This window comes from Podarcis tiliguerta (genome assembly GCF_965153285.1).
Source record: "Podarcis tiliguerta genome assembly, chromosome: 3".
NCBI lineage: Eukaryota > Metazoa > Chordata > Lepidosauria > Squamata > Lacertidae > Podarcis > Podarcis tiliguerta.
In genome coordinates, this window is record NC_139536.1 from 33,008,654 (window position 1) to 33,035,737 (window position 27,084).

A 27,084-nucleotide genomic window follows, 5' to 3' on the forward strand; every position below is an offset into this window, starting at 1 on the left:
CACAGTGTACGTTGCTGCTGCTTGTGTACACTGACCTATATAATACAAGTGTGTATGTGTGTGTAATGCATATCTAAGCTCATTCAAGCTCCTTGTCAACTGTGATAAATGAGCAGACAAATGCAGTATGTTGTTTCACAGCAGTAGCTGGTAGAAATTTCCTGACGGCTGATTGAGAATGATGGTTTTTAAATGATTGCGATCAATGGCCATTGGGAGACTCAAAAGCTCTGCATTCCAGGAGGGAAGTGCAGAAAGCAAAGGAGGCTCTGGATTGTCTGTTTCAACAACGTTTCAGCAAATGTTTCAGGCATTTAATTCCCCCACATGATTAGAATTGCATGAGGGAGGGTGGGGGGCACCCTAGCCGAACCTACTGGTTCACTCCCATCCACATCACCCATCGCTGTCGCTCTCCTTGTATTGGAAGACCAATATTCACAGCAGGGTTTCTGCTGAACTTTCAGAGCTTCCCAGAGTAACAGAGAGCCCTGCACCATTGGGGCTCTAAACTGGACAGGGAGCCTCTATGAGTACAGCAGACCTCTGTTACAGAGCAACAAGAGGAGGGCAATGGAAGCAGCAGTGAGGCCAAGATGGAGGGAGAGCAGAGCAAGCTAGTTGACCCCTGTTCCTTTCCCTTCATTGCATGAGAAGAACGTTTGAGCAGGGCTAGTGTTCCTCTAGTTAGGTAGCATCTCTGTACATGGGGATTCATTCAGTGCTAGCATGGCCCTGTGTCCTACTTTACAGAGGGCAGTCCAGTATAGGAAGGACTACCAGAGGATAGTCCTGTATTAGAGTAAGTCTCTTATTGAAAGAGCAGTCTGCTCCAAGTTCAACATTTTCATTGGTAAAATGGATGTGAAGTTTCTTTGTTTAAGGCTCTGTACATGCTCCCATTTTCTCTGCATCCAGTGTGCCCCCACTGCTGGATAACGTTATCCACAATCCATATCCTGTCTTGTGCCTATCTAGTCATTTATAATGGAATGCTGCATTTGACTGAGTTTTCCTGCAAACTAAAGAAAAAGAACAGCCTAGCTGCATTTTTGTGCTGGTATTGTGTGCTCAGCCCAAGTATCTCTCAACTTTCAGGTGTTTACTGGAAACTCACTTTGTTGCTGCAAGCCTTTGGCCCTTGGGTTTCTAGCATTTGCTGTGCTGTTTTGTTTTGTTTTGTTTCAAATTACTGTTTTAGATGTGGCTCCATTTGCTGCGGTCATGAACTGTTCTGACAATAATTGCTATTTTGTTGAAGCGTTTTACTGTCAGCCACTTCATGCATCCTTGTGGAAGTGGGAGAGTGAATTTAGCTTTTTTTCCTGTGCTCATCTCACCAATGAGCTCAGTGATAGAGCACATATGTTGTATGCAACAGGTCCCAGGTTCACTCCCTGGCTTCTTCAGCTAAGACGGGGAAAGGGTCCCATCTGAAAGCCTGGGGAGATAATTAGAGCAGACACTACTGAGTTAGGCCAGAGGTCTGACTCTGTATAAGGCAGCCTCATAGGTTTCTGTTTATCAGAGGCTTACTTTCAGCAAGGTTGATGGACGACACTGCTTCCATTTTTTACCACAGCACAAGTCTGCCCCTGGCTGCCCAGCCAACATGTTCTTAACTCCAAAATTGCCCAGGCAGAGAACACATGATAGCCACCATAAAAAACATGGTAAACACCAGTGGGCCTTCATGGCCAACATTTTAATTGAGTCAGTATGCAGCACCATGAATTCCAGATGTGTTTTCTTGTCAGCCACCACCAGTTCACACCCCGTTAGTGTATATTGTGAAGTTATGGTTATTGATACTGTCAAATAACTCTCAACGGTTAGTTAGATGGAACTTACCATTAGAGGAACTCTGCTTATTCTTCTTCAGGAAAACTTGTTATTTTATGTGCTTGGCAATTATATATTTAACCATGCTTTCTCCCAGAAATTAATTGGCCTGTAAATTCCCAGATTTCCCCGGATACTTTTTTTTAAAGGGCATTTCATTGGCCTCTTTTCAGTCCTCAGATATGGAAGCCTATCTTAGGTATATGGTACATATTTTTCCTAGAATATCTGTACATTTCACATTTGAGATCTTTAAGAACTTGGGTGTATACCAAGAGAACCTAGTGTTTTTAATTTGTTAATGAGACATAGAATATAATTTCCTTTCACTACTATTTGCTTCAGTTCTTCAGGCTCCCTTCCTGAGAAAGTTAGTTCAGGTCCAAGGTTATGTTCTACTTCTTCTGTAGTGAAAACAGCTGAAATAATTTATTCAGTCTTTCTGGAAGCTCCATTTTTTCCTCCATTATCACACCTTTAATTGCCCTGTCATCCAAAGGCCCAATCAATTTCCTAGTTAATTTCATGCTTCTAATGTATTTACACATTTTAAAATTGTTTATAGTAATGTGCTCCTCAAATCCTTTCTTTCTTTCTTTCTTTCTTTCTTTCTTTCTTTCTTTCTTGCACTCTATCTTTTCTTTTGCAAGTTCATGATTCTTTTTGTCCTCCACATTTCAGCAAGACTTCCGTTTTCTGAAAGAAACCTTGTTTCCAAGAGTTTCCTCGATTCTGCTCATAAACCACATTGACATCCTCTTGGACTTGGTGGTTCCTTTCCCATTCTGCAGTACAGTCATACCTCATGTTGCGTCCACTTCAGGTTACGTCCCGCAGCATCCCAGAAGTACCAGAAGGGTTACTTCCGGGTTTCGCTGCTCGCACATGCACAGAAGCACTAAATTGTGCCATGCGTGTGTGCAGATGTGGCACTTCTAGATGCAAACGCACCAGATTGCGGACGTGCCTTCAGGACGGATTACGTCCGCAACTCAAGGTTCCACTGTATACATCTGTTTACATAAGTGTATATTTCCCAGATTTATGTAATGGACACTCCCATGAATGTATAGTGTTGCAGCCCCCTAAATTGTATATGTCAACCACTAAAGAACAGTAGGAGGGGCAATTCATAGCTCCCCTCCCCTCCTGCAGCTTTCAGATCAGATCTTTTAAGCAATGATGTGAGTGACCCTCATCAAAACACAAGGGCAGTGCTCAGTGAAACAGAGCAACTTACAGGAAATAAATAAATATAAAAAGCTGCCTGTAATACAGAGTACCCTGTTTAGAAACCAGAGCCCTTTATTTTTTAAAAAAGCCCCCTCCTGAACCGATTTACACTGCAAAATCATCTTGGGGAAAAATAGTGGTTGTTTTCCCTCACGCTTCATTAATTTTTAGTTTTGTCAGGCAATATAAATAAAAGTATCAAGTGCGCCTCTAATTGAATCACTAGTGATTCCCGACTCCCTGTAGTACTGAGGAAACATGATGTAGCTGTGTTGTTTAGCAAGGTTGGATGAGTCAGGCAAACAATGGCTCATTGTGCCAAGGGGGGTTCAGGTACTGCCTCTGCGTTTTATCTTTTATTGTATAAACAGAAATCAGAGTTGTCATCGTGAAGGATTTGCAGCCCTGATGGGCTACTGATGTGGCATCATTCAAACACAGTTTCGTACAAGGAAAGAGCCCAGGGAGAAGCAGAGCTGCAAGTGGGAAACAAGGAAGGCAAGGACATCGTGCCTTTCATACTTTGTACATCCTTCTCTGAGTGGTGAGAACATGTACATTAACAATACAATCTCGTACATGTCTAATGAACAGTAAGACCAGGGCCTTTTTGCAACTCAGTTCCGGCACCTCTCAGTTGGGTGCCATTACCATTCTAAGAGAATGAGGGAAAATAGAACTAAGGAAGTCCTGTTCGATTCTGCTGCCGAAGGCTGCAATCCTGTGCTTGCTTACTTGGGAGTAAGCCTCCAAATTCATTGGGACCTCCTTCTGAGTTGGCAGGTATAAAATTGCACTGTAAGTTGCTCTGTTCTTCTTTCTCAAGAATGGATTTCTCCAACATGGTGGCTTTTATACTCTCTTGATAGTTTTATTATCCTCGTACTGGCACCTCTTTCTATTACAATTAATGGAGCTTCAGTTGTCACTGTTGCTTGCAAGTGTGATGGATCTCTCTGGAGGCTGGAAGTCCTTATCAGCAAATTAGTGCCTTGATTTGAACCCAGTTGAAATGCAACTTTGGTGGTTTACACTGATCTTCTGATGGAATGGTACAGTACTCAAATCAACCCCCTTGATTGAGGCAACATTTTAAGGAATATGATTTTGTTGCTGTTTTTCAACTGAGAGAAATTTGTAATTGGATAGTTAGCACAAGAATAAGTGTTTCTCCCTAAGGTTTCCGAAGGTGCACAGGGTATTTTTTGTTCCAGTAAAAAATCCAATCTGCAGCAAATCCTGTGCCCTGTTCTGATAAAAACAGCCTGTTTTCTGGTTATTTAGGGCTATGGTTAAAAGGTAAAGGGACCCCTGACCATTAGGTCCAGTCGTGGCCGACTCTGGGGTTGCAGCGCTCATCTCGCTTTATTGGCCGAGGGAGCCCGGCATGCAGCTTCCGGGTCATGTGGCCAGCATGAGTAAGCCACTTCTGGCGAACCAGAGCAGGGCACGGAAACGCCGTTTACCTTCCCACCGGAGTGGTACCTATTTATCTACTTGCACTTTGACGTGCTTTCGAACTGCTAGGTTGGCAGGAGCTGGGACCGAGCAACAGGAGCTCACCCCGTTGCAGGGATTTGAACCGCCGACCTTCTGATCGGCAAACCCTAGGCTCTGTGGTTTAACCCACAGGCTATGGTTAGTACCTTGTAAAACAGATACTAACTTATAATGGCCCAGTTTGCATGCTACAGATTAATAAGGAAGGAGGCATGCCAGTGCATGCTGCTAAACAGTTCTCACTCCACAGGTCCCACCACACAGCAAGGGACAAGCCAGAATCTGGTTTTTTCATGAAGTTGGAACCTGGGCTTGTGATTTGTTTCCCTTGAACAATCCATTAGCAATAGGCCAAGAATGAAGCTTCGTTACCACTTGTGGTTTGTTTGGCAAGAAACAAACCATGAGCCAGAGTTAAGTTGTCATGTCAATATTTTGATTTATTTTTTCTGTGGAGCAGGAGAGGAGTGTAGCAAGAGCTTTTCAACAGTGTGCACCAGCACACTGCTCATTCAAACTAAACCATAGTTTTTAGTTTACAGCTTCCTCCTCATACTTCACTCTTCAAGATTAGAGGTCTTGTTGGAGCTATCCTCTGAGAGCATAGCTGCTTCGTTCTTCTCTAGATTAGTTAATTAGGTGAGAACTAGAAACTTTTCTATCCAAGTTATGTACTTACTACAATAAACTATGTTGTTATTTTTCTTACTCTACAAGAATCTCTCTTTGTGTGACTGGTACAAGTAACCAAATTCTGCTTGCTCTGCATACTAAAGGGTTTCAGTAAGCAATTGACTCTGTTAACCCAATAAAAAACAATGTAAAAAACTAATTAATTATGTATCATTTGTGGACTTAAAAAACAACCACAACAAATACTGTTTGCGTTTGCTAGACTTATTTCCATTCCTGACCACAGAGGGAAATGCAAACAGCAGTAATTTCCACTTCCATTTCTGTTAGAATCTTCCAACATCCCTGTTATTCCTACATTACTTTTTCATGACATGGATATCTATAGTGTGAATGATCATTATATATGAAGGAAGTTCTTAAGCGGCAAATATGCCCAGCCTCTCAGCCCATTCTCATATACCTTGAACCTGCACATAATAGACTGCCCCAAATCTCTGGGTACAAAAATGCTGGTATATATGTAGAACCATCCCTCCCTCCCCATAGGATATCCATGCATCTCTATACAGTGAAACATATGAAACATATGTAACATATGAGGTAGCCCATTCTTTACATGTGTGTAATGGAACACAAACGCTTCCCCCAGGTGGACCATGTTCTTTCCTAGTGTCTATATTTGTCTCAGTCCTGTGCTGCCTTATGCCATATTCCCAGTAGTTAAAAACAGGAGTGCTAAGTATCTGTCTTCATTGCTTGCGTCAGCGTTGTCTTGAAAGTATGCTGTGCACATACAGCGTGCAAGATCAGGGGAAGATCTGTATTACTAAATGGGTCATTAAAGATGTAACGTCATAGTCAGAATCAATCACTCAATCATTTTATTTGCATGCCACCTTCTCAAAGTTAACACCTCAGTGCAGCTTACAACTAACAAAAAAGTACATAACTAAGCACATAACAAAAGTAGTCTTAAACAATAAACAAAATATCAAAATGTACACAACCAAACTGAACAAGTTCCACATAAACCATAAGATCTAAAATAAAGATTAAAAAAAAGTAACAACAACCCTACAGCCAAAAGAATCCCCCAAACAATACCCCAGCCCAAGATTCTGTTCAGCAGCCTCAGCTTTTGTAGTTGGAGTCAGTCAGGGCCCCACTCGCCCAGGCCAGGTTGGAAAAGGCTTTCAAGGCAGAGAGCAGGTCTTCCAGGACTCTCAACCATATTTCCTCGCATCAACTCCGACACAATGACTTAGATCCAGAGAACCATGAGGAGAGTTCTGCTTGTGCAATGGACGATGCCTGCCTCCACCTTTCCACTGCAGCTCCTTGTCCCTTTCCCCAAAACCTTGTGGAAGGGCATTTGATGATGTGGTGGGGCAGGAATCAGCTGAAACTAGAGACAGTTCTCTTGCATGATTGGAAGTGCTTTCTGCTCAATAAGGAGCTCTCTGGTTCTAGTCTAATAGTTTTCAAGCAAGTCAGCTCACACATTTAGCTTCCAGCCATTCCAAGCCCTTTGCACATGTTTACCAAAAAAGCAAAATGATTATGTGTGGAAAGGTAGCTGGCTGCCCTTGACCTTCAAATGTTCATCCATTTTGTGTGCACTTAGGCTTTGTGCACAGAGGAGGCGATGGATGTGCAGATGTTGAGTGTAGGGACAACAGGCAGAATCTTTCTCTTTCTCTATGATGTATTCATTCTGTACATCATGTGCATGTATGAAAAGGGCTCAACTGTAAAATGATCAAGTTTTTATTTAACAGAATTTGTATGCTGCTTAATTGTAAATAAAACCTTAAGCAGTTTTGCAAAGCTATAAAGCATATATTGTCAGCAAATGTCAAAATTAAAAGTAACTTTTATTTAAAAAAATCAGAATATAAATAAAACCAACAGTTTAAGGCATACATTAGAATATATTGGCTTTACATGTCTGGGTAGGGACAAATAGAAGATGCTTTCACTCCGCTATGGCTTTCCTTTATCACATACACAGCCCAACAAGACAATGACAAGAATCCACCAACAGCATATGAGCATATGAGCATTTGGATCAGGCTAACCTGATCCAAAACACTCACCCACCCCACTCACACATGAAAACAAAGATCACCACAGCCAATCACAAACAAACAACCGCACCCTAGGCCAACCCCAATTTCTCTTATGACCAAAGGAACACAAGTGAATAGCAGAGAACCTGCACAAGTGACGCTGACGCAACCCCCCCCCCCCATATATTAAGTAAAATTGAAACATCTCTCTATCTCTTTCTCTGGGGGAAGCACTGGGGGGAAAGGGTTGAACATCTGGGGAAGGGCCAAGTCTATCAAAATATTTTATTTATATACTTTTACAATTCTATGGAGCTCATGGCTTACTTTTGGCATCTCCTGTTCATTTAACTTTCTAGAAGAATTTTAAGGGATTTAGTAGTTTCCATGAAAGGAGACTATGTTGCTGATTGAACTCTATTCATCCACATAAAAGCAAGAACAAAGAAAACAGTAGCACACCAGCTTTTTTCTTTCTTTCAAAACAATGAGTTCCCTCAATAGTGCAAGAATCCCGGAGGTGGTGAAGGAAATGCATTATTAGGTTGCGATTTACGGAACCACTTGAAGTTCACTTCTTCCATGTGTTTATTGGAGTTTCTTTATGTGAAGCAGCAGCATTTCCCTTTGCCTTCCTCCGGAAGCCACATCCAACATTTCTCGCATGTTCAGAGCCAGCATGTCCAGAGATAAAGCAGTGGGGGGGTTGGCAGTGCAGGTTGCCAGTTAATCCATGCCTATTTAGCTCTGGTAAATCTGCAGCACTCCCAGACCACTGACTGGACCCTGGGATGACTGCTTTCATAAAAGGAAGGAACATAAACCCTGTGGCTCATACATTGGCACAACACTATTTGGGCTGGGGTATATTTGCTCCTTCTCACAATCTGCCTGCTTCAGAGCAGGATTCCAAAATATGTGACATATCAAGCTGAATGCAATCCTAATAACCTGGCATGGTGGCCCACCAGGTGCTTTTTAGACCTGTTTGGCTACCTGCCTTGGACTACAAAAGCAGTGAGGTTGTGAGATGGGTGGGGGAGCTGCAGTGAGACCCAAAAGTTCCCATTCAGGCATGGAAAGTTCATTCTAAAAAGGAACTGGTTTACTGCAATGGCTGTAAGCAGAGCTGACCCAAAAGCTGCAGCTAGTGCAAAATGCAGTTGCTCAGCTGCTCACCAGGGAAGAATATTGACAGCATGTTATGTTGCTGATGCAATAATTGCACTGGCTTCCAGCTAGCTACTGGACTAGATTCAAGGTGCTGGTATTGGACAGAGACCAGGATATCTAAAACCTCACCTCAATCAATCATCATGTTCTGCAGAAGAGGGCATCCTGAGGGCACAATGTCAGAATTGGGCCTTTGGTATGGTGGCATCAACCTTTTGGAACTCCCTCCCATGGCAAACCAGACAAGCACCTTCTCTGTTGCCTTTTTGGTGCCTGCTAAAGGCATTCCTCTATCAACAAACCCTCTATAAACCTTATCCCAGTTGATATCTGGCTTCAATTTTCAGTGGATTTCATGTATGTGATGCTTTTAAAAACTGTTTTTAACATTTATGGTTGTTTCTTAAATGGTTTTTATGTGCAGTTATTTTTAAATGCCTTGCATGTGTCATTGTATTTTAAACTGCTTTGAATTGCCTCATGGGAAGCAACTTATAAATTAACTAATTGCAAATCTTAATTGATTGCAAATGAATTAATTGCCTGTTGCAAACAATGAGCTTAATGCCTAACCACCTTATAATACGTATTATCCAAATTCTTATTAAATGCTTTATGTCCCCCTTTTGTTAATTCATCACATTCTTATACACAGTATGGAAGGAAAGAGTTAAATGTACCCCACCCACCTTCCCTGTTGCCCCATTGGTTACTCTATGAAAATTGCATATTAAATGATAAGACATATTTAACATCTAGGTTTGTCTTAAGTTTTGATCTTATTTGTTTGTTTGTTTGTTTGTTTGTTTGTTTGTTGAATTTCTATGCTGCCCTTTCTCCCGAATCAAAGAACAACGGCACCTTGATCACTTCTGTTATTATGTTAGCTTGGGAGTATAGGACATGTAGGTCAAATTTTTGCCCTTCCTAAACTGGCCTTAGAGTTTTCTGGATTATTGTGGCCTATTTCGTGGACAGTGTGGAGCTGCAAAGCATACTGCAGCACGAATTGCAGTGGAGAAATTTCAGCGGATCTCTCTTCTTTTACACAGGTTCTCCTTCTGGTCCTAAAATGGCTCTGCAGAGTTCCTTCAGCTGCTGGAATGGAACTGTGATCAAGCTGGGACAGGTGTGTGACTTCATCAGAGACTGTACAGAGGGAGAGGACGAGGGACAGCTGTGCAGTAAGTAAATTAAAGTTCAACACTGTTTCCTAATATCCCCCTTACTTTCAACCAATGGGAATGACATAATGCCTTCCTAAACACATCAGGGAATCTGAATTGATGCTTAGAATGCTTGCACATGCTATACATGGAACTAAGCTCCATCACTGCATTCAAATAAATCAAGGTCACTACCTTGTCCGACTTAGGATGTTTTTCCACTCTAGCCTCAAATGTGACATCTAGCTTTGTCCCTTTGGGGGAAGCAAAGCTCAGTCATTTAGTGTCTCCTAAAAAAGGAATATTCTTGGCTCTCTTGTACATTCTGGATAATGCTTCCTAGTGCAAAGGAATATGGGCAAGAACTAAGATAACTTCTGAAAGCATAGAAGGCCAGTCAATGTTCCTGTGGTCTTTTGGCTAGAAGCTGAACTCAATGACCTGTGGCTCAGTACGGGTTATGCCATTTTACCCAAGCAGTGCACCAAGACCTGAGAATTTCCAGGTGTTTGTTTTGCTTTAGCTGTATCTCTAGCAGTGGTGTACACCAGTCACGAGATTTTCTTTGTATCTGTAGCTCTGAGCAGCAGCCCAGCCTGTTTCGGAACTGCTTAGATCTGGATAAAAACAAATCTCTGCCTGCCTCCCATTCACTATAATGAGGATTTTAACAATAGCTATAATTCCCACCCTATCCAGAAGTGGGTGGAATTTTCATGATTAATCGAAGGTTAATCCCAATTCTAGGGAGATACACCCAGGGGTCTTTTGTGCAGGGAATATTTCTTTAAAAAATAAGAAAATGTCTTTTGCTTTCTGCAGGCTTAGATGCAATTTGCAGGCATGGTCACCCCTTCTGAAGGGATGAAGCATGTCTGGTGTCAATGGTTCTTCCATATGGGCAAAGTTCAATATTTTGGGGTGGGTATAACAGGAATCATGGGGCGGAGGATAACATGGATCCCCAGGAAACAATGAGGTATATGTCAGCCTCCCGACTCAGATCTTAGGATGTCCCATTTTCATCAGAGAAATGTTGGAGAGTATGGAGTTATGCGACCACCAAGCCAAGGAGATAAGTAGCTCTACAACCTCTAGAAGACATTGGAAGGCAGCCCTGTATAGGGAAGGTTTTTTAATGTTTAATGTTTTATTATGTTTTTATATATGTTGGAAGCAACCCAGAGTGGCTGGGGCAGCCCAGTCAGATGGGCAGGGTATAAATAATAAAATTATTATTATTATTATTACTACTACTACTACTACTACTGCATAGGGTATCCCTATTTTCATCAGAGAAATGTTGGAGGGGATGACATCAGAGCTGTAGATGGACAGCCTGTGCAAAGGGGGTGGCATTTCATAGAAATAGGCTTTTGTCAATTAAAAGTTTGTCCAAGGGTTGCAAATGGGAGCACTCTGACATCTGGAAAAGTTACTGTGACAAAAAGGGAATGGAAAGAAGGATAGACATGCCCAGGTTATAACACGAATCGGCACAGCAAACATGAATTGCGCAGCTGAAACACCATCAAACATGGTGATTCAAGCTTCACTCACTGTGTGTGGGAGGTGGAAGTGTGCAGAATGAGATTTAGGGAATGAGTTTTCCTGCCGTATCCTCTTGTTGAGACAGGAAATGAGTAGTGTGAGTTTTAGATGAAACACGAGCAGGTGACTGCAACGTTCTCCTGACAGTTCTGTGGAGGCCATTTTATGATGAAAAAGGCTGATTCATTTGAACTTTGCTGGTAGATGCGAACCAGCACAAAACTACCCACAAAGGAAATAGCAATATAACATTTCTATAATAGTGCAGTGTTCTTCCTCCACATAAATACAAAAAGTTTTCTGCAAATTGAGGACTTATCTGCACAGTCATTTCTGGATTACTCAAAGTGCTGCTGGATATAATGTGCAAAGCAGGTATTCTTTCTCCTGCAGCAATTTCATGATTGGCTGGCTGTATGCCCCCACTTTCTCAAAATGTGTCACTAATGTGCCTGAAAACACATCTGTGAGAAAACTCTACTGGGTGGAGGAAATTTGAGACCAGTACGTTGCCCAGAGGGACAAGAACAGCCTAGAATATGGGCAGGGTGATATTTAGAGACTTGGGGCTTTCTTTCATATCTCGAGACGTCTGCTCTCCAACCTTAAAAGTGCAGAGGCCTGCACAAAGATCATCACCATCACCCTTGGAAGTTTGAGTAATCAAATGGGTGGTAGCCTTTAAAACTGTGGAACTCCCTCCCTGCAGAAGTGTGCCTAACATTATCATTATTCATCTGCATCATTGCTCTGGCCTTTGACAGCTGAAAAGTTTTGTGACATGCCACAAAACTGTAAATTAACATGCTGATTGTTGTGCATACTCAATTGGTTTTGTTTTAAATTGTGCTGGCTTTGTTGTTGTAATGTTATGGTGAAGGGTGTGTCAGAAATCCACTTCATCATCACCAACACACACAGCAAGACTACAAGCTTCAAGCCAGGGTACCTCCCATAGTGTTGACAGACAGTTCCCATCTTTTAGCCAGAGTGTGAAATTTGTCTAAGACTGATTCACAACTTCATATATAGCCCCTGAACATAGAAGCCGACTCCTAGGGGCTGAGGCCCCTTCAGGCTCCCCCTAAAATATTTGAGGGGTACCTACCCCCCCCCCCAAGTTGATGGACATTGCCATTCAAATGGTGTGCATGCACCATGTCTTGTGATTGATTCCACAGGGTGTGGCTTACCTGCCACTCCCCCCCCCAATATTTTAAGTTTGCACCCCTGCCCCTGAATGTGTACTGCATTGTATCAGTTATAAGTAATTAAGTGTGTGTACCACCACATAGAGGGACGCGGGTGGTGCTGTGGGTTAAACCACAGAATCTAGGACTTGCCGATCAGAAGTTCGAATCCCCGCGACAGGGTGAGCTCCCATTGCTCGGTCCCTGCTCCTGCCAACCTAGCAGTTCGAAAGCACATTAAAGTGCAAGTAGACAAATAGGTACTGCTCCGGCGGTGTTTCTGTTCGCTGCTCTGGTTTGCCAGAAGCGGCTTAGTCATGCTGGCCACATGACCTGGAAGCTCTACACTGGCTCCCTCGGCCAATAAAGTGAAATGAGTGCTGCAACCCCAGAGTCGGCCACGACTTGACCTAATGGTCAGGGGACGCTTTACCTTTACCTTTTACCACCACATAGAGGGAGGGCAAGTTAGTGAGGAAATGAGTGAGCAAGGAAGGAGAAGGAGGGTGAAAAGGTGGAAGAGGAAGCCTCTGTCCCATTGCTGCTTTAAAAGGCAGAGTCCTCATAGTCATTGTGTGAAGGGATGCCAGCAGTGAGGCAGTCCCTTGCTGCTTTCTGGGCACACAGTGAATAGGTTTTCTGCTCTAGTACATAGACTATGAAAGCAGCATGCCTGTTCGCCCAGGCTGCCCAGTGAAAGGTGGTACCTGGAAGAAGAGGAAGAGAAGCCGCTGCCACTGCTGCCATACACAGTAGCTATGGCAACCCTGCCATGCAAAGCAGCAGCCAGACGGCAGCTTCTTATTCATCCTTGGTGCCTCTTCTCTCAAGTGCTGCCTGAAGCAGCTGCCTCAGCTCACATCATTGGTTGGCTGGTTCTGAGAGGATGTATAATAAGGAGGGCCACTTAACCTTCTGGGGGCATGGGGCAAATCTATCAAGTTTTATTCACTTTTAGTGGTTCTACCCAAATGTGTGGGGGATTTATTTCATTCCTAAAAGATACTGCAGGATATGAACTTTCTGAGGATCTTTTAGCAGCTTTGACTTAGCTACTTATGTGATTTATAGAGGAAGGTGAAGGAATGTGACTTGGAGTTTGTAGATACATTACGTGCAGCAAATATGAATGTTGCAATCAATTGGATAAAGATCCACAGATGACCAAAAGAAATCCATAAATGAAGCAAAAAAGGTAAAAGCCACATTAGAAATTATTCATCCAAAATTATGCTCATTGCTGGAATGGCAAACATAATTAGTAACTAACCTTGGCGTTATGGTCATCACGATAATATTTATAGTCTTAGTTTATATGAAAATTCAGAGCCATATTTCAGAATCTATGGGCATCAAGATTGGCCCTGTATATCTTCACTTTTGAAAACTCTTTCTATTGCCTGAATTATCCTCAAATTCTCAACAGAATAAGGTCATGGTCTGTAGCAATGGAGCCATGGTGGTTCTTTCATGCACCTGATATTTAATGCACATGCGAACATACCAAGACATGTAAATGATGACCACAGAAAGTGTTTTTGTGAGCTCTGTGCAAGGCCTTTTCTAATCAGGATTGTGCTAATAAGAGTCTAATCTGTGCAAACCAAAAAAAAGAATCCGGACAATGTAATCTGACACACAAGCTAGAAACTACAAAGCTTGCAGTGGAATTGCAATAAATAGCTGTCATTGGTTTGCCACATGTAGGAGGCATTACAATAAGTGAAGAAGTCTGTGCATTCATAGTACAAGACAGCCAGAGGTTCATAAAGACATATTTATGACAGAAGAAAGTGGTACACTGGGCTAGCAATTGCTCTTTTTATACATCACTATTTCTTGCTCCACAATAAGCTTTCCTGCCGCTTCCCCACCTCCCAGGCCCTAGGCAGTGTTTGATGCTTAGATGTCTCCTTCTGACTGCTCTGGCTTGTTTACACCATTCCGTATACTGTATAGCAGGCACTAAAGTGAATTCAGCTGGACTGCATGCTGAGCTGTTTCAAGGAGAATTCTGGGTATACTTAGTTGTGACATTTTATTCAGAACTTAGCCTGAGGAGGGGAAGTAAAAATATTCACAAAGTGGGGACAGAATCTTCTGTGTTTCGGATTTCAAAATCCCAATGGAAGAAGAATGAATGTGCCATTTTATTTCTATAAAGGGACAACATGGAAGAACTTTATAATAAAATACTTTTCTAGAACTATGCAAAAATTTTGCAGGCAAACCATTTGGCAGAAGAGGGGTGGTTGGTGAACCTCAAAATGACCTGCTTGAGATCACTTAAAACCATGCCTTCTTCCTTCTAAATAATCTCAAGTCAACAAGAGATCACGTACCTAGTGTGGGGGTGATGTGGCAAATCATTGCCATTGAGAGTTCACATCACTGAGGGCAGTGGCTTTTCTGAATGGAGTAGAGTGGAGAAGGAATGTGAACTCTTTATTTTAGAAGAATAAGCCTGCAAGTATGTATCTAGCAACAAAACCACATCTGCCCTAATTTGAAAATTCCCTCCATGCGCAATTGCTCTGATGTGCTCAGGGAGCTGTCTGGCCTGATTGCTTTCTCCATTCATTTCTGTTAACATAGCTGATTTGTACACACCTCTGTTTGTGCATGCAGAATAACTCTCCCTCCCCCCGTTGGAATTGTTGTGCAAGAGATCCTTGTGTGCAGCTGAGTGCAGATGGCTGTGTGGACTGAGGAGAAGGAATGCTCAGCAAAACTTCAGGGGCAGACAACTTGAACATTAGGGTAGATGGATAGGTGTAAGCCTGTACAGTGGTACCTCGGGTTACATATGCTTCAGGTTACATACGCTTCAGGTTACAGACTCCGCTAACCCAGAAATATTACCTTGGGTTAAGAACTTTGCTTCAGGATGAGAAGTGCTCCGGCAGCACAGCGGCAGCAGGAGGCCCCATTAGCTAAAGTGGTGCTTCAGGTTAAGAACAGTTTCAGGTTAAGAACGGACCTCCAGAATGAATTAAGTACTTAACCCGAGGTACCACTGTATCAGCAAATCAGTTCATCGCCACTCATGAGTTTTATTTAGTACTGTCATGTCCATCTTGTTGTCTGCAAAGGTGAAAATGGGAACAGCAGCAAGCAACCAGACAATTAGTACTATAGTTGGTTAATTTTATTGTTTTATATTTTAAGTGACATTGGGCACTTGTTAGAAAGGTAAATGTTTTCATGTTAAATAAATTAACAACAGCAACATAAGAAAATCTTGTTTCCCACTCTGAGCTTTAAGAATAGGGCAGGCTACAATAAAATGTTCATTTAACAGGACCATGGCAAGAATGAGAGGAAACAGTGTAAAAAAGAAGAAGAGAGGAGTTTTGCAGAGCCACAAACCTCTCTAACACTTTGAGCATGAGTATATTAGACTTAATATTGATTTAGCAAGGAATCCAATGTCTTAAAAAAATCCATATTACTTTCTGCATAGAAGCTTTCTTAATATGACAAGACAGTAATTGAATAAATATGAGTTTCAAAATTGCAAGCACTAAAACACATTGATTTTTTTTAAAAAAAGAAATACCTCCAGGTCTAAAAAAAAGTTGAATGTGTCACATGATTCTTACCAAAGCAGAATTTTAGAAGTAACAGAGTCTCTACAGAAGAAAGAATAAAAGTACAAGGGTATGCAGTAGCAATGATGAATGCAGCCGCTCTGATTCACAGCCCTGTGTGTGCAAACTGGGAGGTCCTGCTGAAGTCTTTGACAGGCTGGCGCTCTCCACAATGCTGGCTGGGGCTGGTGAGAGTTGCAGCCCAAAGCCACTGGATGACAATGGTTTGGTGAAGGCTGCCTTACTATGTGAGTGGCTCATTCATTAAGGATGGGGGAAGAAATTCAGTTCAGCTCACAGGTAAACCTACATAACTGACACTTCCTGAAACAATATATGGACCGAAACAAAGCCATCTTTCAAGATGTGCATGTCTCCAAATTTTGCAAAGCAGTTCTCCAGCAAAGTGATGTGTAGAGAAATGCACATACAGGGGCAAAGCATGCATAAAATCCTCTTTTTAGTGCAAATAACATGCAGAAATGCATTATATTTGGGGTAATTATTTTGAAGTAATAAAAGTATATTAAAAAGGTAAAGGACCCCTGGACGGTCAAGTCCAGTCAAAGGCAACTATGGGGTTGAGGTGGGCATTTGTTCACAGACAACTTTCCGGGTCATGTGGCCAGCATGACTAAATCACTTCTGGTGCAATGGGACACCGTGATGGAAACCAGAACGCATGGAAATGCTGTTTACCTTCCCACCGCAGTGGTACCTATTTATCTACTTGCATTGGCATGCTTTTGAACTGCTAGGTTGGCAGGAGCTGGGACAGAGCAATGGGAGCTCACTCCATCAAACTGCCAACCTTCTGACAGCAAGCCCAAGAAGCTCAATGGTTTAAACTACACCGCCACCAGAAGCGGTTTAGTCATGCTGGCCACATGACCCAGAAAGCTGTCTGTATACAAACGCCCACTCACTCAGCCTGAAAGCAAGATGAGTGTTGCAACCCCATAGTCACCTTTGACTAGACTTAACCATCCAGGGGTCCTTTACCTTTACCTAAAAGTATATTAGGCAATATTGCATACCCAAATGTATGTGTTTAAGAAAAAAACCACACAAAAATCCTGTTGATGGCTTTTTTTACAAGAACTGGGCAAAAGATCTTAAATGCACTAAGAATATGCTGATTGTGAAAATGAATTCAGCCTCCAAAAATAAAATTATGTATGTCACTTTTCTATTTCACATGGAATATCATTGTATTGCAAGTTACTCTCAGTTAATGATAAAATGACATCCCTTTAAAGGAAAAAAATATGTGTGTGCGTGTGCTAGGTACATTAAATATTTATGGGAAGCTGAAAATTCCGCTTAAAAGCAAACTGATTGTTCAGGATAGAGAAATGATAAATAAACGGTCATATGTGCATTCTAATCTGGCTTTCATGACTGATACCGAAGCAGTCTTGTTTGGCCAGGTGGATGAAGCTGCTCTCGTATGCAATCTACATTACCTGAAATAAACTAGGGGTGCACAAACTGACTGTGTTTGAGCTCATAATTTCCCTCGTTATTTACAGAAACTCACAGTATAAGCTTGGCTGAGCATTCACCATGTTTCCAGTAACTATTTTAGATTTGTTGTTGCTGCTCTGATGTTTTTAAAAGTAATTCCAGATTCCTACAAGTGCCATTAAGTGTGTTGTAATTAATGTTGCAAGTCCCACTGGGTGCTGTGGATCGTGATGATGTACTGTCACTATCCTGGGGGATTTTAAGTATTCAATATATTTTATGTACATTTTACATATTTTACATTCAGTTCCACCTTGAAGTATGTAAAATACATTAAATGTGTAAAAATTCCCCCATAGAGTGATGGCACGTAGTCAAGAAGAGCTGTCGATTTCAAGAATTGGTCCACATTGATTTCAACACACACAGTAACAGGGAACTTTACATACAGAGATAGATGGATCTGTCACTTTCCATTCTCCCAGTTTCTCATTTTTCCAAACCTGAATTCAGTTCTCCACATTTCTGCAGAAATTTGTGGGTTTTTATAATTATAAAAATTAGCATTGCAGCACACATTTTTGCCTAATATATTTTTGGAAAGTGATTTTTCCTAACATAATGTAAATGGGGATGTGAAATATACATTTGGTGCATATTTTACCATGGTATATGAATTTTTGTCCACTTGGCTGGAGCACTGCACTGCAAAACTCAGAGAATGGGCCCTGATTCCATCTATAACCTATAGATAACAATAGCATTACCCTACCTTGCAGGGTAATCTAAGTAATGGCTGTTGAACCTCTTGGAGTCCTTGGGAAAAGCACTATACATCATTGCTGGTGCAGCACTGTGAAGGAACAATCTGCTCACCCAAGAAGAACCATAGAAACACTTCCTTTTATTCCGTGCTCAGGAATTGCTGGTTAGATCTTTGTCTCCTGCAATTTTCCTTGCAGAAAAACTTCCCTCTGGCTTCTACTGCTCCTTTGAAGATGAAGACTGTGGCTGGACTCAAAGTTCATCAACTTCCCAAGAGGCCCATCTGTGGCATATTGGAAATCCACAACATAGCCATTTTTGTTTGAAAGGTATGTCAGAGTTGTACCATACTACAGGGGGAAGGGGATAGACCTAATTTAATTGTCTTAGGCCAGTGGTTCCTAATCAGTGGTCCATGGACCACAGGAGGTCCACATAACCCACCCCAGGGGTCTGTGGCACCATTCACAAAACAAAAACTTCTATAGAGACAGCACATTTTTCAGACAGAACTCACTGGAACCAAGTTGTGGCACCTCTCAGGTGGGTGCTATTGCCATTATAAGAGAGCAAGGGTGAGTTCATGGTGAGTTCTGGCACCTCTTTTTCTAGAAAAATAGCACTTCATAGAGAAATAAAAAAATTCAAAAGTCGGAGGTCCATGGCTTGGCTTTTGTGGTGTAGTGGTTAAGAGCAGTGGTCTCGTAATCTGGGGAACAGGGTTCGCGTCTCCGCTCCTCCACGTGCAACTGCTGGGTGACCTTGGGCTAGTCACACTTCTCTGAAGTCTCTCAGCCCCACTCACCTCACAGAGTGTTTGTTGTGGGGGAGGAAGGGAAAGGAGAATGTTAGCCGCTTTGAGACTCCTTCGGGTAGTGATAAAGCGGGATATCAAATCCAAACTCTCTCAAACTCTGGGGGTCCGCAGTTCTTAGCTAATTGGGAACCACTGTCTTAGGTCATTGAAAAGAGAATAAAATTTCCAAGGTTTATTTATTTCCAATACCCTGCCATTAGGGAGAGTGAGGTGGCTGTCTGACATGGCAGATGTTGATGACAGGAAGTGATGGCAAGGCACTAGCCCCATCACCAGAATTGAAGTAAGACTGAATTGTCCGTCCAGTCAGCTCCAGCAGATGGAATGCAGGAGGACGAGAGGCATCTTGTCTTTCACCTCAGGCAGCAAAATGTGCCGGGCTGGCCCTGAGCAATTCACAGCACCAATATTTCCGTTCTTTTGGAGTTCTCTTCATGTTGCCGTGATGATGGTAGAAGTGACTTTCAGCCTCAAGCTTCAGTGAAATATTACTTTTGCATATTTCATAACAGCAGAGGTTCACTCAAAATCAAATTTTTTAAAAAGTTGGATGCATTTTGATTCGGAGCAAGTGAAGAAAACAAATCCCTAGTCAGGGATAAACATTGTTTGTGAGAGAAGCTGGCAGGGCGCTTGCGTATAATTCTGAAGGTGGGACCCTGGGGTATATGAAACTGCATTACTACATCCAAAGAATACTGAAAAATGACTTCAGCTGTGTTATCCCTCTGTAATAAGGGTCTACCTGACATTTGCATGTCTACGTGTGCACCCACCCACAACCAAATACTCTGTTCTGCTGCACAAATGTTCCATCAAAGTAGTAACAAATTTGCCTCTCCTTCTTCTCTCCCCTCCTTTTGCCCCCTCCCAGAATGTGCACTTTTGCTTAACACCAGTGAGATGCCAGCTGCAGAAACAGTTGTGGTGACTAGTGCTGTGTTTCCAGCTCCCATGAAAAACTCACCCTGTGAGGTAAGTATACTTGCTTAGCTGCAAACTGCAAAAGTGTGCAAGGTGCTTAGATTGTCAAAAAAGATGTATGTCTGGCTATTATAAGGCCCTTCACATCACCCTTTTATTTGAATGACATGAGATACAAATACTAATGGCTCGGGAAGTGTCGGGTATTCCATTCCAGTTTGTTATTTGTTGTTTACCGTCTTATTTCCTCCCAAACATTGCATACAACAACACGCATATGTGCAGACACCCACACACCCACACAGAATGATAATAATGAAAGTAAATATTTTCCCCCTTTTATCTTCCAAAATGTGAGGGCGATCTGGCTGCGACATCTGTCACCCCATTGATCGCCAGGGTTGATTCGGCTGATCTGGCTGGCTAGGCGGGTGTCCCCTTCCTCCCTCACCGCTCCATGCACGTCCCTCCCGAAGCTGCGTGCTCGGTGGAAGAGGACGACCATCCCAAATAGAAGGAGTGTACCGTTCTTCGGTCAAGGGTGTACGATAGCTGCGCTCCCCTGCTAGAACCTCCAAACAAGTCGGGTATTCCATTCCATGGGCTGCTGCTTTCAGTGGTGTAGAGCATCTCTGCACTTTAAGTAGCAAAGACAATCGTTACTACATGTTCACCAATGTTTCTGTGTACTGTGGACAGCATGGTGAATTCCTTTGTGAATGTGTACGTGCAAGGAACCAAGTGAAATACACAGCAATTGTGTTTATCAAGCAAAGAGTGGAGGACCCATTATCTCCACTCTTCTCTCACCTTTAGAAACTGATCTTTGGGACCCTGAGTTTGAAACCAGCTGTGAGAAATAGCGCCTCCACTGGTGAACTGGAGTTACTTATTAAAGAAAAAGAAGACACACAAAAAGCTTCATTCAAAACTGGGTTTGAAGTGGGAGAGTCCTGTGTAAGAAACTGGGTGAAAGAATTGGGTTCAGTTCACATTTAAATGCAGACCTACCTAATCTCACTTCCCCAAATAATACATGAACTGAAGCACAACTTCAAAATTTGCAGTTTTCTGAAATCTGAAATGTTGTTTTCCAGTTAAGTAATGTTGACAAAAATGTTTGTACTAGGATAAAATATGCATTAAAAAGCATATATTAGTAAAAAAACAACACAAATAATGCATTATATTAGGGAAATAGCTTGCAAAAATATGTATATTGGGCAAAATTCACATTAAAATGCTAATTAATTTTCATAAAGTTTTTTTTATTAAAAAAGACACACAGATGGATATGGATATGTAAAGAACTGAACTTAAGGCTAGAACTGAACTTAAGGAGAGAAACCAAATTGACACATTCACTCATCCCTAGACCAATGGGAAAGGATGACAGATCAATGTGTGCCAGACTTAAAGCTCCCCTTAAGATTTCTTTTTTAATTTGTACAGGGACAGGAGCCTCGTAGGTTAGGGGACAGCCAGAACTGCCCATTCCTTTGAATGACTATTGTACTTCTGTGAATGATAAATTCACTCAAGTAAGGAGGGAATGAAAACTGTCATGTTTGGCCTTTAGAAGTAATTAACATCACTGATGTAAATCACTGGTGCTCTTTAGCAGCGGCAGGAAAATTACATACCCAAGAGGCGTATAAAATTAAAATTGGAAACCGCTTTGCCACTAGTGCTGCAGAGTGCGTCGGAATAATTACAGCCGAATTGTGCAAATAGGAACTGCTAGGTCATACAAAAGCATGCTGGATAAGTACCCAAAGAGTTCAGATTCATTGCATCCATATGTCTGAAGTTTGATTTTTCTATACTTTATTAGTAATGCTAACATTTTCTACATTTTCAAAAAGAAAGTGGAGCTCAGTGAGTTCTTGTAGATGCCCGTTTAGAGCCACAGTTCTGAGAGACTTAAGTCTCAGTGCAAACTCTGTAAAGCAGCCTTCGCCCTCCATATGCTTTAGACTCCAAATCCCCCAGCCGCATCCAGGGCTGATGTGAACTGTAGTCAAAAAAACATCTGGAGCACCCCAGGTTGGTGAAGGTTGTGGTAAAGGAAGATTGTTGAGGACAAATAACTATGTGTTGGGAGGGAAATCCATGTAAAACAGTGTTGCAACGGGCAAGCAAAGGCACCTGTATCTTTGTCCCCTCCCTTTTCCCACTCCTGGAAAACATTTCAGATTTCAGAAGAGACTCTCTAATAAGAAACTCTAATAAGAATAAGGTTTGTTTGGGGGGTGGGGTTGACCTGGTTTGCAGAGTTCCTTCTCTTGCTGTTTTAGGTGCATAATTGCAAAACCCGGGCATACACACAGCATGAAAGGCCACAGTAATTGGGAGGTTGTCAGGATCAAGTGTTTGTGCAACATTCGCCAGAGAATGGAAACAGGTATTTATGGAAGGGTGGCAAATCCAGTTGACATAAGATGAACTTGCTCAATAGACTAGCTTGATGGTGTGCCCACTGTCCTCAGTTATTCCAGCTGAGGTGAGAAAGCTCAGCGATACTGCATCTGCTTTGCATTCAAGGAGTTCCAGTTTTGGTCTCTGGTGTCTCTTGGTCACTATGGGAGAGATTCCTGTCTGAAACCCTGGAGAGTCATCGGCTGTTAGTGCGGACAATGCTGAGTTAGATGAACCAATGGTCTGACCACAGCAGCTTCCTGTGTTCCTAGTTGAACCCTCCTTCCCTCAGCGGTCACCTTGGGGCCAGCATCTTGCTATGAGAGCAGAGAGAATACATAGGGAACTATTCAGCTAATTCCTTGTGCACAGGGAAAGACTTCTGTTGGTGCAGTAGGGCTCCCCCCCTCCATGCCTCATACCCTCCCCCAAATCGGCTCCAGACAGCTGGGGGAATCTTTATGACTAGAGAAGTTAATGGAAGAAAACAGGGTGAAAAGAATGGAGTACAGTGGTACCTCGGGTTACAGGCGCTTCAGGTTACAGATGTTTCAGGTTACACTCTGCTAACCCAGAAGTAGTACCTCAGGTTAAGAACTTTGCTTCAGGATGAGAACAGAAATCGTGCTCTGGCAGCGCAGCAGCAGCAGAAAGCCCCATTAGCTAAAGTGGTGCTTCAGGTTAAGAACAGTTTCAGGTTAAGAATGGACCTCCGGAACGAATTAAGTACTTAACCCGAGGTACCACTGTACTACTATTAATCACAGAACTCCTTTTCTCTATTTCTTACATTTGCCAGATCCAGAAGTAGTACCTCAGGTTAAGAACTTTGCTTCAGGATGAGAACAGAAATCGTGAGGCAGCGGTGCGGTGGCAGTGGGAGGCCCCATTAGCTAAAGTGGTGTCTCAGGTTAAGAACCATTTCAGCTTAAGAACGGACCTGAGATAACACTGTAGTCGTAATGGAAAAGGGCAAAATGAGCATGAGCCAGGGATTCTTAACCTCTTTGGCCTTGGCCCTTGAAAATCAAAGCGGTAGCACAAAATGCCCATTTCAAAGAAGGCAAATTGATGGTGCTCAGGCCACCAGTCCCCAAACAGGCAACACACCTACACCTTCCCATTCCAAAATAAATAAAACACAGGGAGGAATGAAACTTTGCCCTCCCCTCCTTCAAAACTTCCCATGACACACTTCCTTAAGACCTTTTTCCTGAGACTTGCTTACTTCCAGTATTTTTGAGCCAGGCTGGTGGGAAATACAGTGGTACCTCAGGTTACATACACTTCAGGTTACATACGCTTCAGGTTACAGATTCCGCTAACCCAGAAATAGTGCTTCAGGTTAAAAACTTTGCTTCAGGGTAAGAACAGAAATTGTGCTCTGGTGGCGCGGCAGCAGCGGGAGCCCCCTTTAGCTAAAGTGGTGCTTCAGGTTAAGAACAGTTTCAGGTTAAGTACAGACCTCCGGAACGAATTAAGTACTTAACCCGAGGTACCACTGTACCTTAAAGCAGGAACGTATAGCAGGGGAGGAAGCAGGTTTTGTTCCCACCCCCTGCGCACTCCACTTCATGTTGAAAAAGGTAACCCTTTCCCCGCACTTTATCCAAACTAGTAACCCTGTGCTTAATGCATGCCCACAATGTCTGGATCATACCTTGGCTCCCCTTTTCTCTCACAACATCCCTCTGCTATAGTGATTTTTCTTCCTGAGCTTAGGTTAGGAGACTTTTATGTTGTATTATTTGATTGCATTTATTCCTAGTGGACGTCTTTCTTCAGACAATTAGACACTTGCTACCTCAATTTCGATTGACATATCGACACACTCCTATTCAATTTCCTTGCCTACCATGGTTTCTTCCTTTACAAGAGTCTCTCCTTTCCTTCCTTCATGCCTGCAGCACATGCAAGATGTAAATATTTTAAAACTCCATTTTGTCACAGACCAGCAAGTGTGAATATTTCTCATAATCTGCCTGCTGTCAGAAGCCGGGTGAATAATTTCCCAAGGTGTGTTCATTCCCCCTCCCCCGTCCATAAACAGGGTGAATAATTAAACTTGCATTTGAAAGTGCATTGGGGAGGGGAAGAGAAAGTTGCAATCTATTACTGCCCCACCTCTGTCACTCCCGGTGACACTTAAAAGTTGCCCATGCAGATCCAGCATTGCAGCTGTTGGTAATAAAGACTCAACAGATTTTGGCAATGGTTCTTGCTCTTCTTCCTTTTCACACTGTGCAGAAGCCTCGGCTCTGAACAAGCCCTGGCTTGAGGCTTCGAAGACTATTTTACTGGAGCAATCAATCTATGTGACCAGAATAATTCAACATCATTCCAAGCCTATTGCAAGGAGAGGAGCAAGTCCTTGCCCCCTAATTATCCCGGAGGATAGGAGCAAGTGATCATCCTCATAATGGAGCTATAGCTGGAAAATATGATGGTGAAATTAAAATTCTGCTTTCCCATATTTATTTCCTCTCCAGCATTTCCCAGTCGGACTGGCTTGGATTTATGTGTTAAAATTCCTCTCCTCCCCTCGACCTCTTTTAGCTTTGACAGCTCAAATGGGCATTTCACAATCAGGCCAGCAATTGGAATTTCACAGTAGATTTCAGAAAGATGTTGTTGAACCGAACTCAGTGTCTCAGTGAAGTTTTCACCTTGGAGCCCTGTCTCACCAAGTCTCCCACACAAACCCTTTCACTTTTCCTGTAAGGATATGAGTGGGGAAAACTTCAGATCCTGCTCCTGTGTATGTAGGAGCACTCTATGCCCCCTAACCCTCAATGACGTCCAGGGATGAGGGTTCTTGTGTATGCCTAAGTGTGTATGGTGAGTCTGCACCTGTCCAGCACTCTTTCAAACAGGAGCTACCACAGCTGGGCTTCCATGTCATTGTTGTTGTTTAGTCATTTAGTCATGTCCGACTCTTCGTGACCCCATGGACCAGAGCTCGCCAGGCACTTCTGTCTTCCACTGCCTCCCGCAGTTTAGTCAAACTCATGCTTGTAGCTTTGAGAACACTATCCAACCATCTCGTCCTCTGTCGTCCCCTTCTCCTTGTGCCCTCCATCTTTCCCAACATCAGGGTCTTTTCCAGGGAGTCTTCTCTTCTCATGAGGTGGCCAAAGTATTGGAGTCTCAGCTTCACGATCTGTCCTTCCAGTGAGCACTCAGGGCTGATTTCCTTAAGAATGGATAGGTTTCATCTTCTTGCAGTCCATGGGACTCTCAAGAGTCATTACCATGTCATTACCTCAGCAGCTAAAGTTTGCTTCATGTTCAGAATGTAGCTAACCAATATATATGAGATTGGGAAAGTAGCTTTGCCCCAAAACACCATGGAGCAAAATGTAGACCCCATCCTAGTGCTGCCTTGAACTGCCCCCCCCCCCATTACATTTTTTAAAATATTTGCCATTTTCAAGGACTGAAGAACCTCACACTTAAAGGGAGAAGAGTCCAAGACGACACTGAGATGGGGAGGGCATCTTCTGGATGGCCAACATTGATGGGGAGACAGGCTGGAGCAAATCCAGATTTTGCTCTAGTGTGGACAATCCTCATGTCTACTGATACGATATTATGGGGTTTTGAGAAATGATGTCCCCACCTGCACCATGAAAAACACAGGAAGCTGTTTGTATATCTAACCTGGTTTTGCATACTTTGACTTGCAGCAGCTTTCCAAGTTCTCAGACAGAGGCCTTTCCCATCACCTGTTCATTGAAAAAAAAAACCCAGGCATGCCAAGGATTGAACCTGAGACCTTCTGTATGCAAATCATGTGTCCTAACTATCTGGAAGTACCTATGATGTAGGCAACATGGTGATGCTTTTTGTTGTGGCACATTATTGCAGTTTAGATCTTATAGGCAAAAGGACAAGTGACACAGTCCACACTATACTCTTGGCTTTTGATAACTGTACCAGTCCTTTAACCTTATATGTATGCCCCCCCACTAGTTAGCAGGAAGTATAGAAGCCCTATCTGATACCTTGGACTTGTGATCCATTTGCCCAAAATGTTGGCCACTCCTGCCCTATGCTGATTCATGTCTCTTCATTGGAAAGACCAGAAGGGATGAGATTTCCATTATTCACTTTGCTCCTGTGGCCAGCAACAGGGTGGTAAAATACTGCTCTCATAGCGCTGCTCGTCCTTTCTGAAAATAAAATGTTCAGAGACTTCCCTAACCCAAAGGAGCCCCAACCCAATTTGTGCAGAGGTGTGAATATTTCAGATAAGCACTTCCCTGCATGTCAAACCTTCATATTTTATATATGCCTCTTTTAAAGAGTCTCCCTCTACTCCAGCAGGCAAAAGTTGTTTCCATTGCAAGTGATAGTAAACTACATGCCCCTAATGATGTATCCATCTATCCACCCATAAAACATGTTTTGACCTTGTAGAGATGTCACAAGTCACAGGAGGATTAGACCCATCTAAATCTTTGCTAGATCAGTGTTGAAATTTTTCTTCTGCAGCTGCTATCTCCCCTTCCATGCAGCTACTGTATGATTAAGTTTCCTCTGAGTTTTCTGAATATGGAGCTTCCGTTTGCCAAATCAGGGCATTCACATTAGAGGACAAAATTTCAAACTTCTCTACTCACAAATCTCTTCTTCAATCTGCCTGCCTGAGCCATGCAATAGATAATGGAGAAGTCAGAAGCCTCCAGCATGATAAAACTTTAATTACTAAGCAGCTGTCATAGGCGACCTTCCTGCTTAGGT

At 42.6% G+C, this 27,084-nt stretch overlaps 1 protein-coding gene across 1 annotated transcript in view; it reads left to right on the forward strand.

Annotated features, from left to right (window-relative positions):
- ALK (ALK receptor tyrosine kinase) overlaps positions 1 to 27,084 on the forward strand; it is a 564,868-nt gene that overhangs the window by 407,251 nt on the left and 130,533 nt on the right. The window contains exons 6-8 of the mRNA XM_083434390.1: positions 9,506 to 9,637; positions 18,380 to 18,511; positions 19,874 to 19,974. Coding sequence (XP_083290516.1) covers positions 9,506 to 9,637; positions 18,380 to 18,511; positions 19,874 to 19,974 — 365 coding nt within the window. The remainder of the gene's footprint in view (positions 1 to 9,505; positions 9,638 to 18,379; positions 18,512 to 19,873; positions 19,975 to 27,084) is intronic.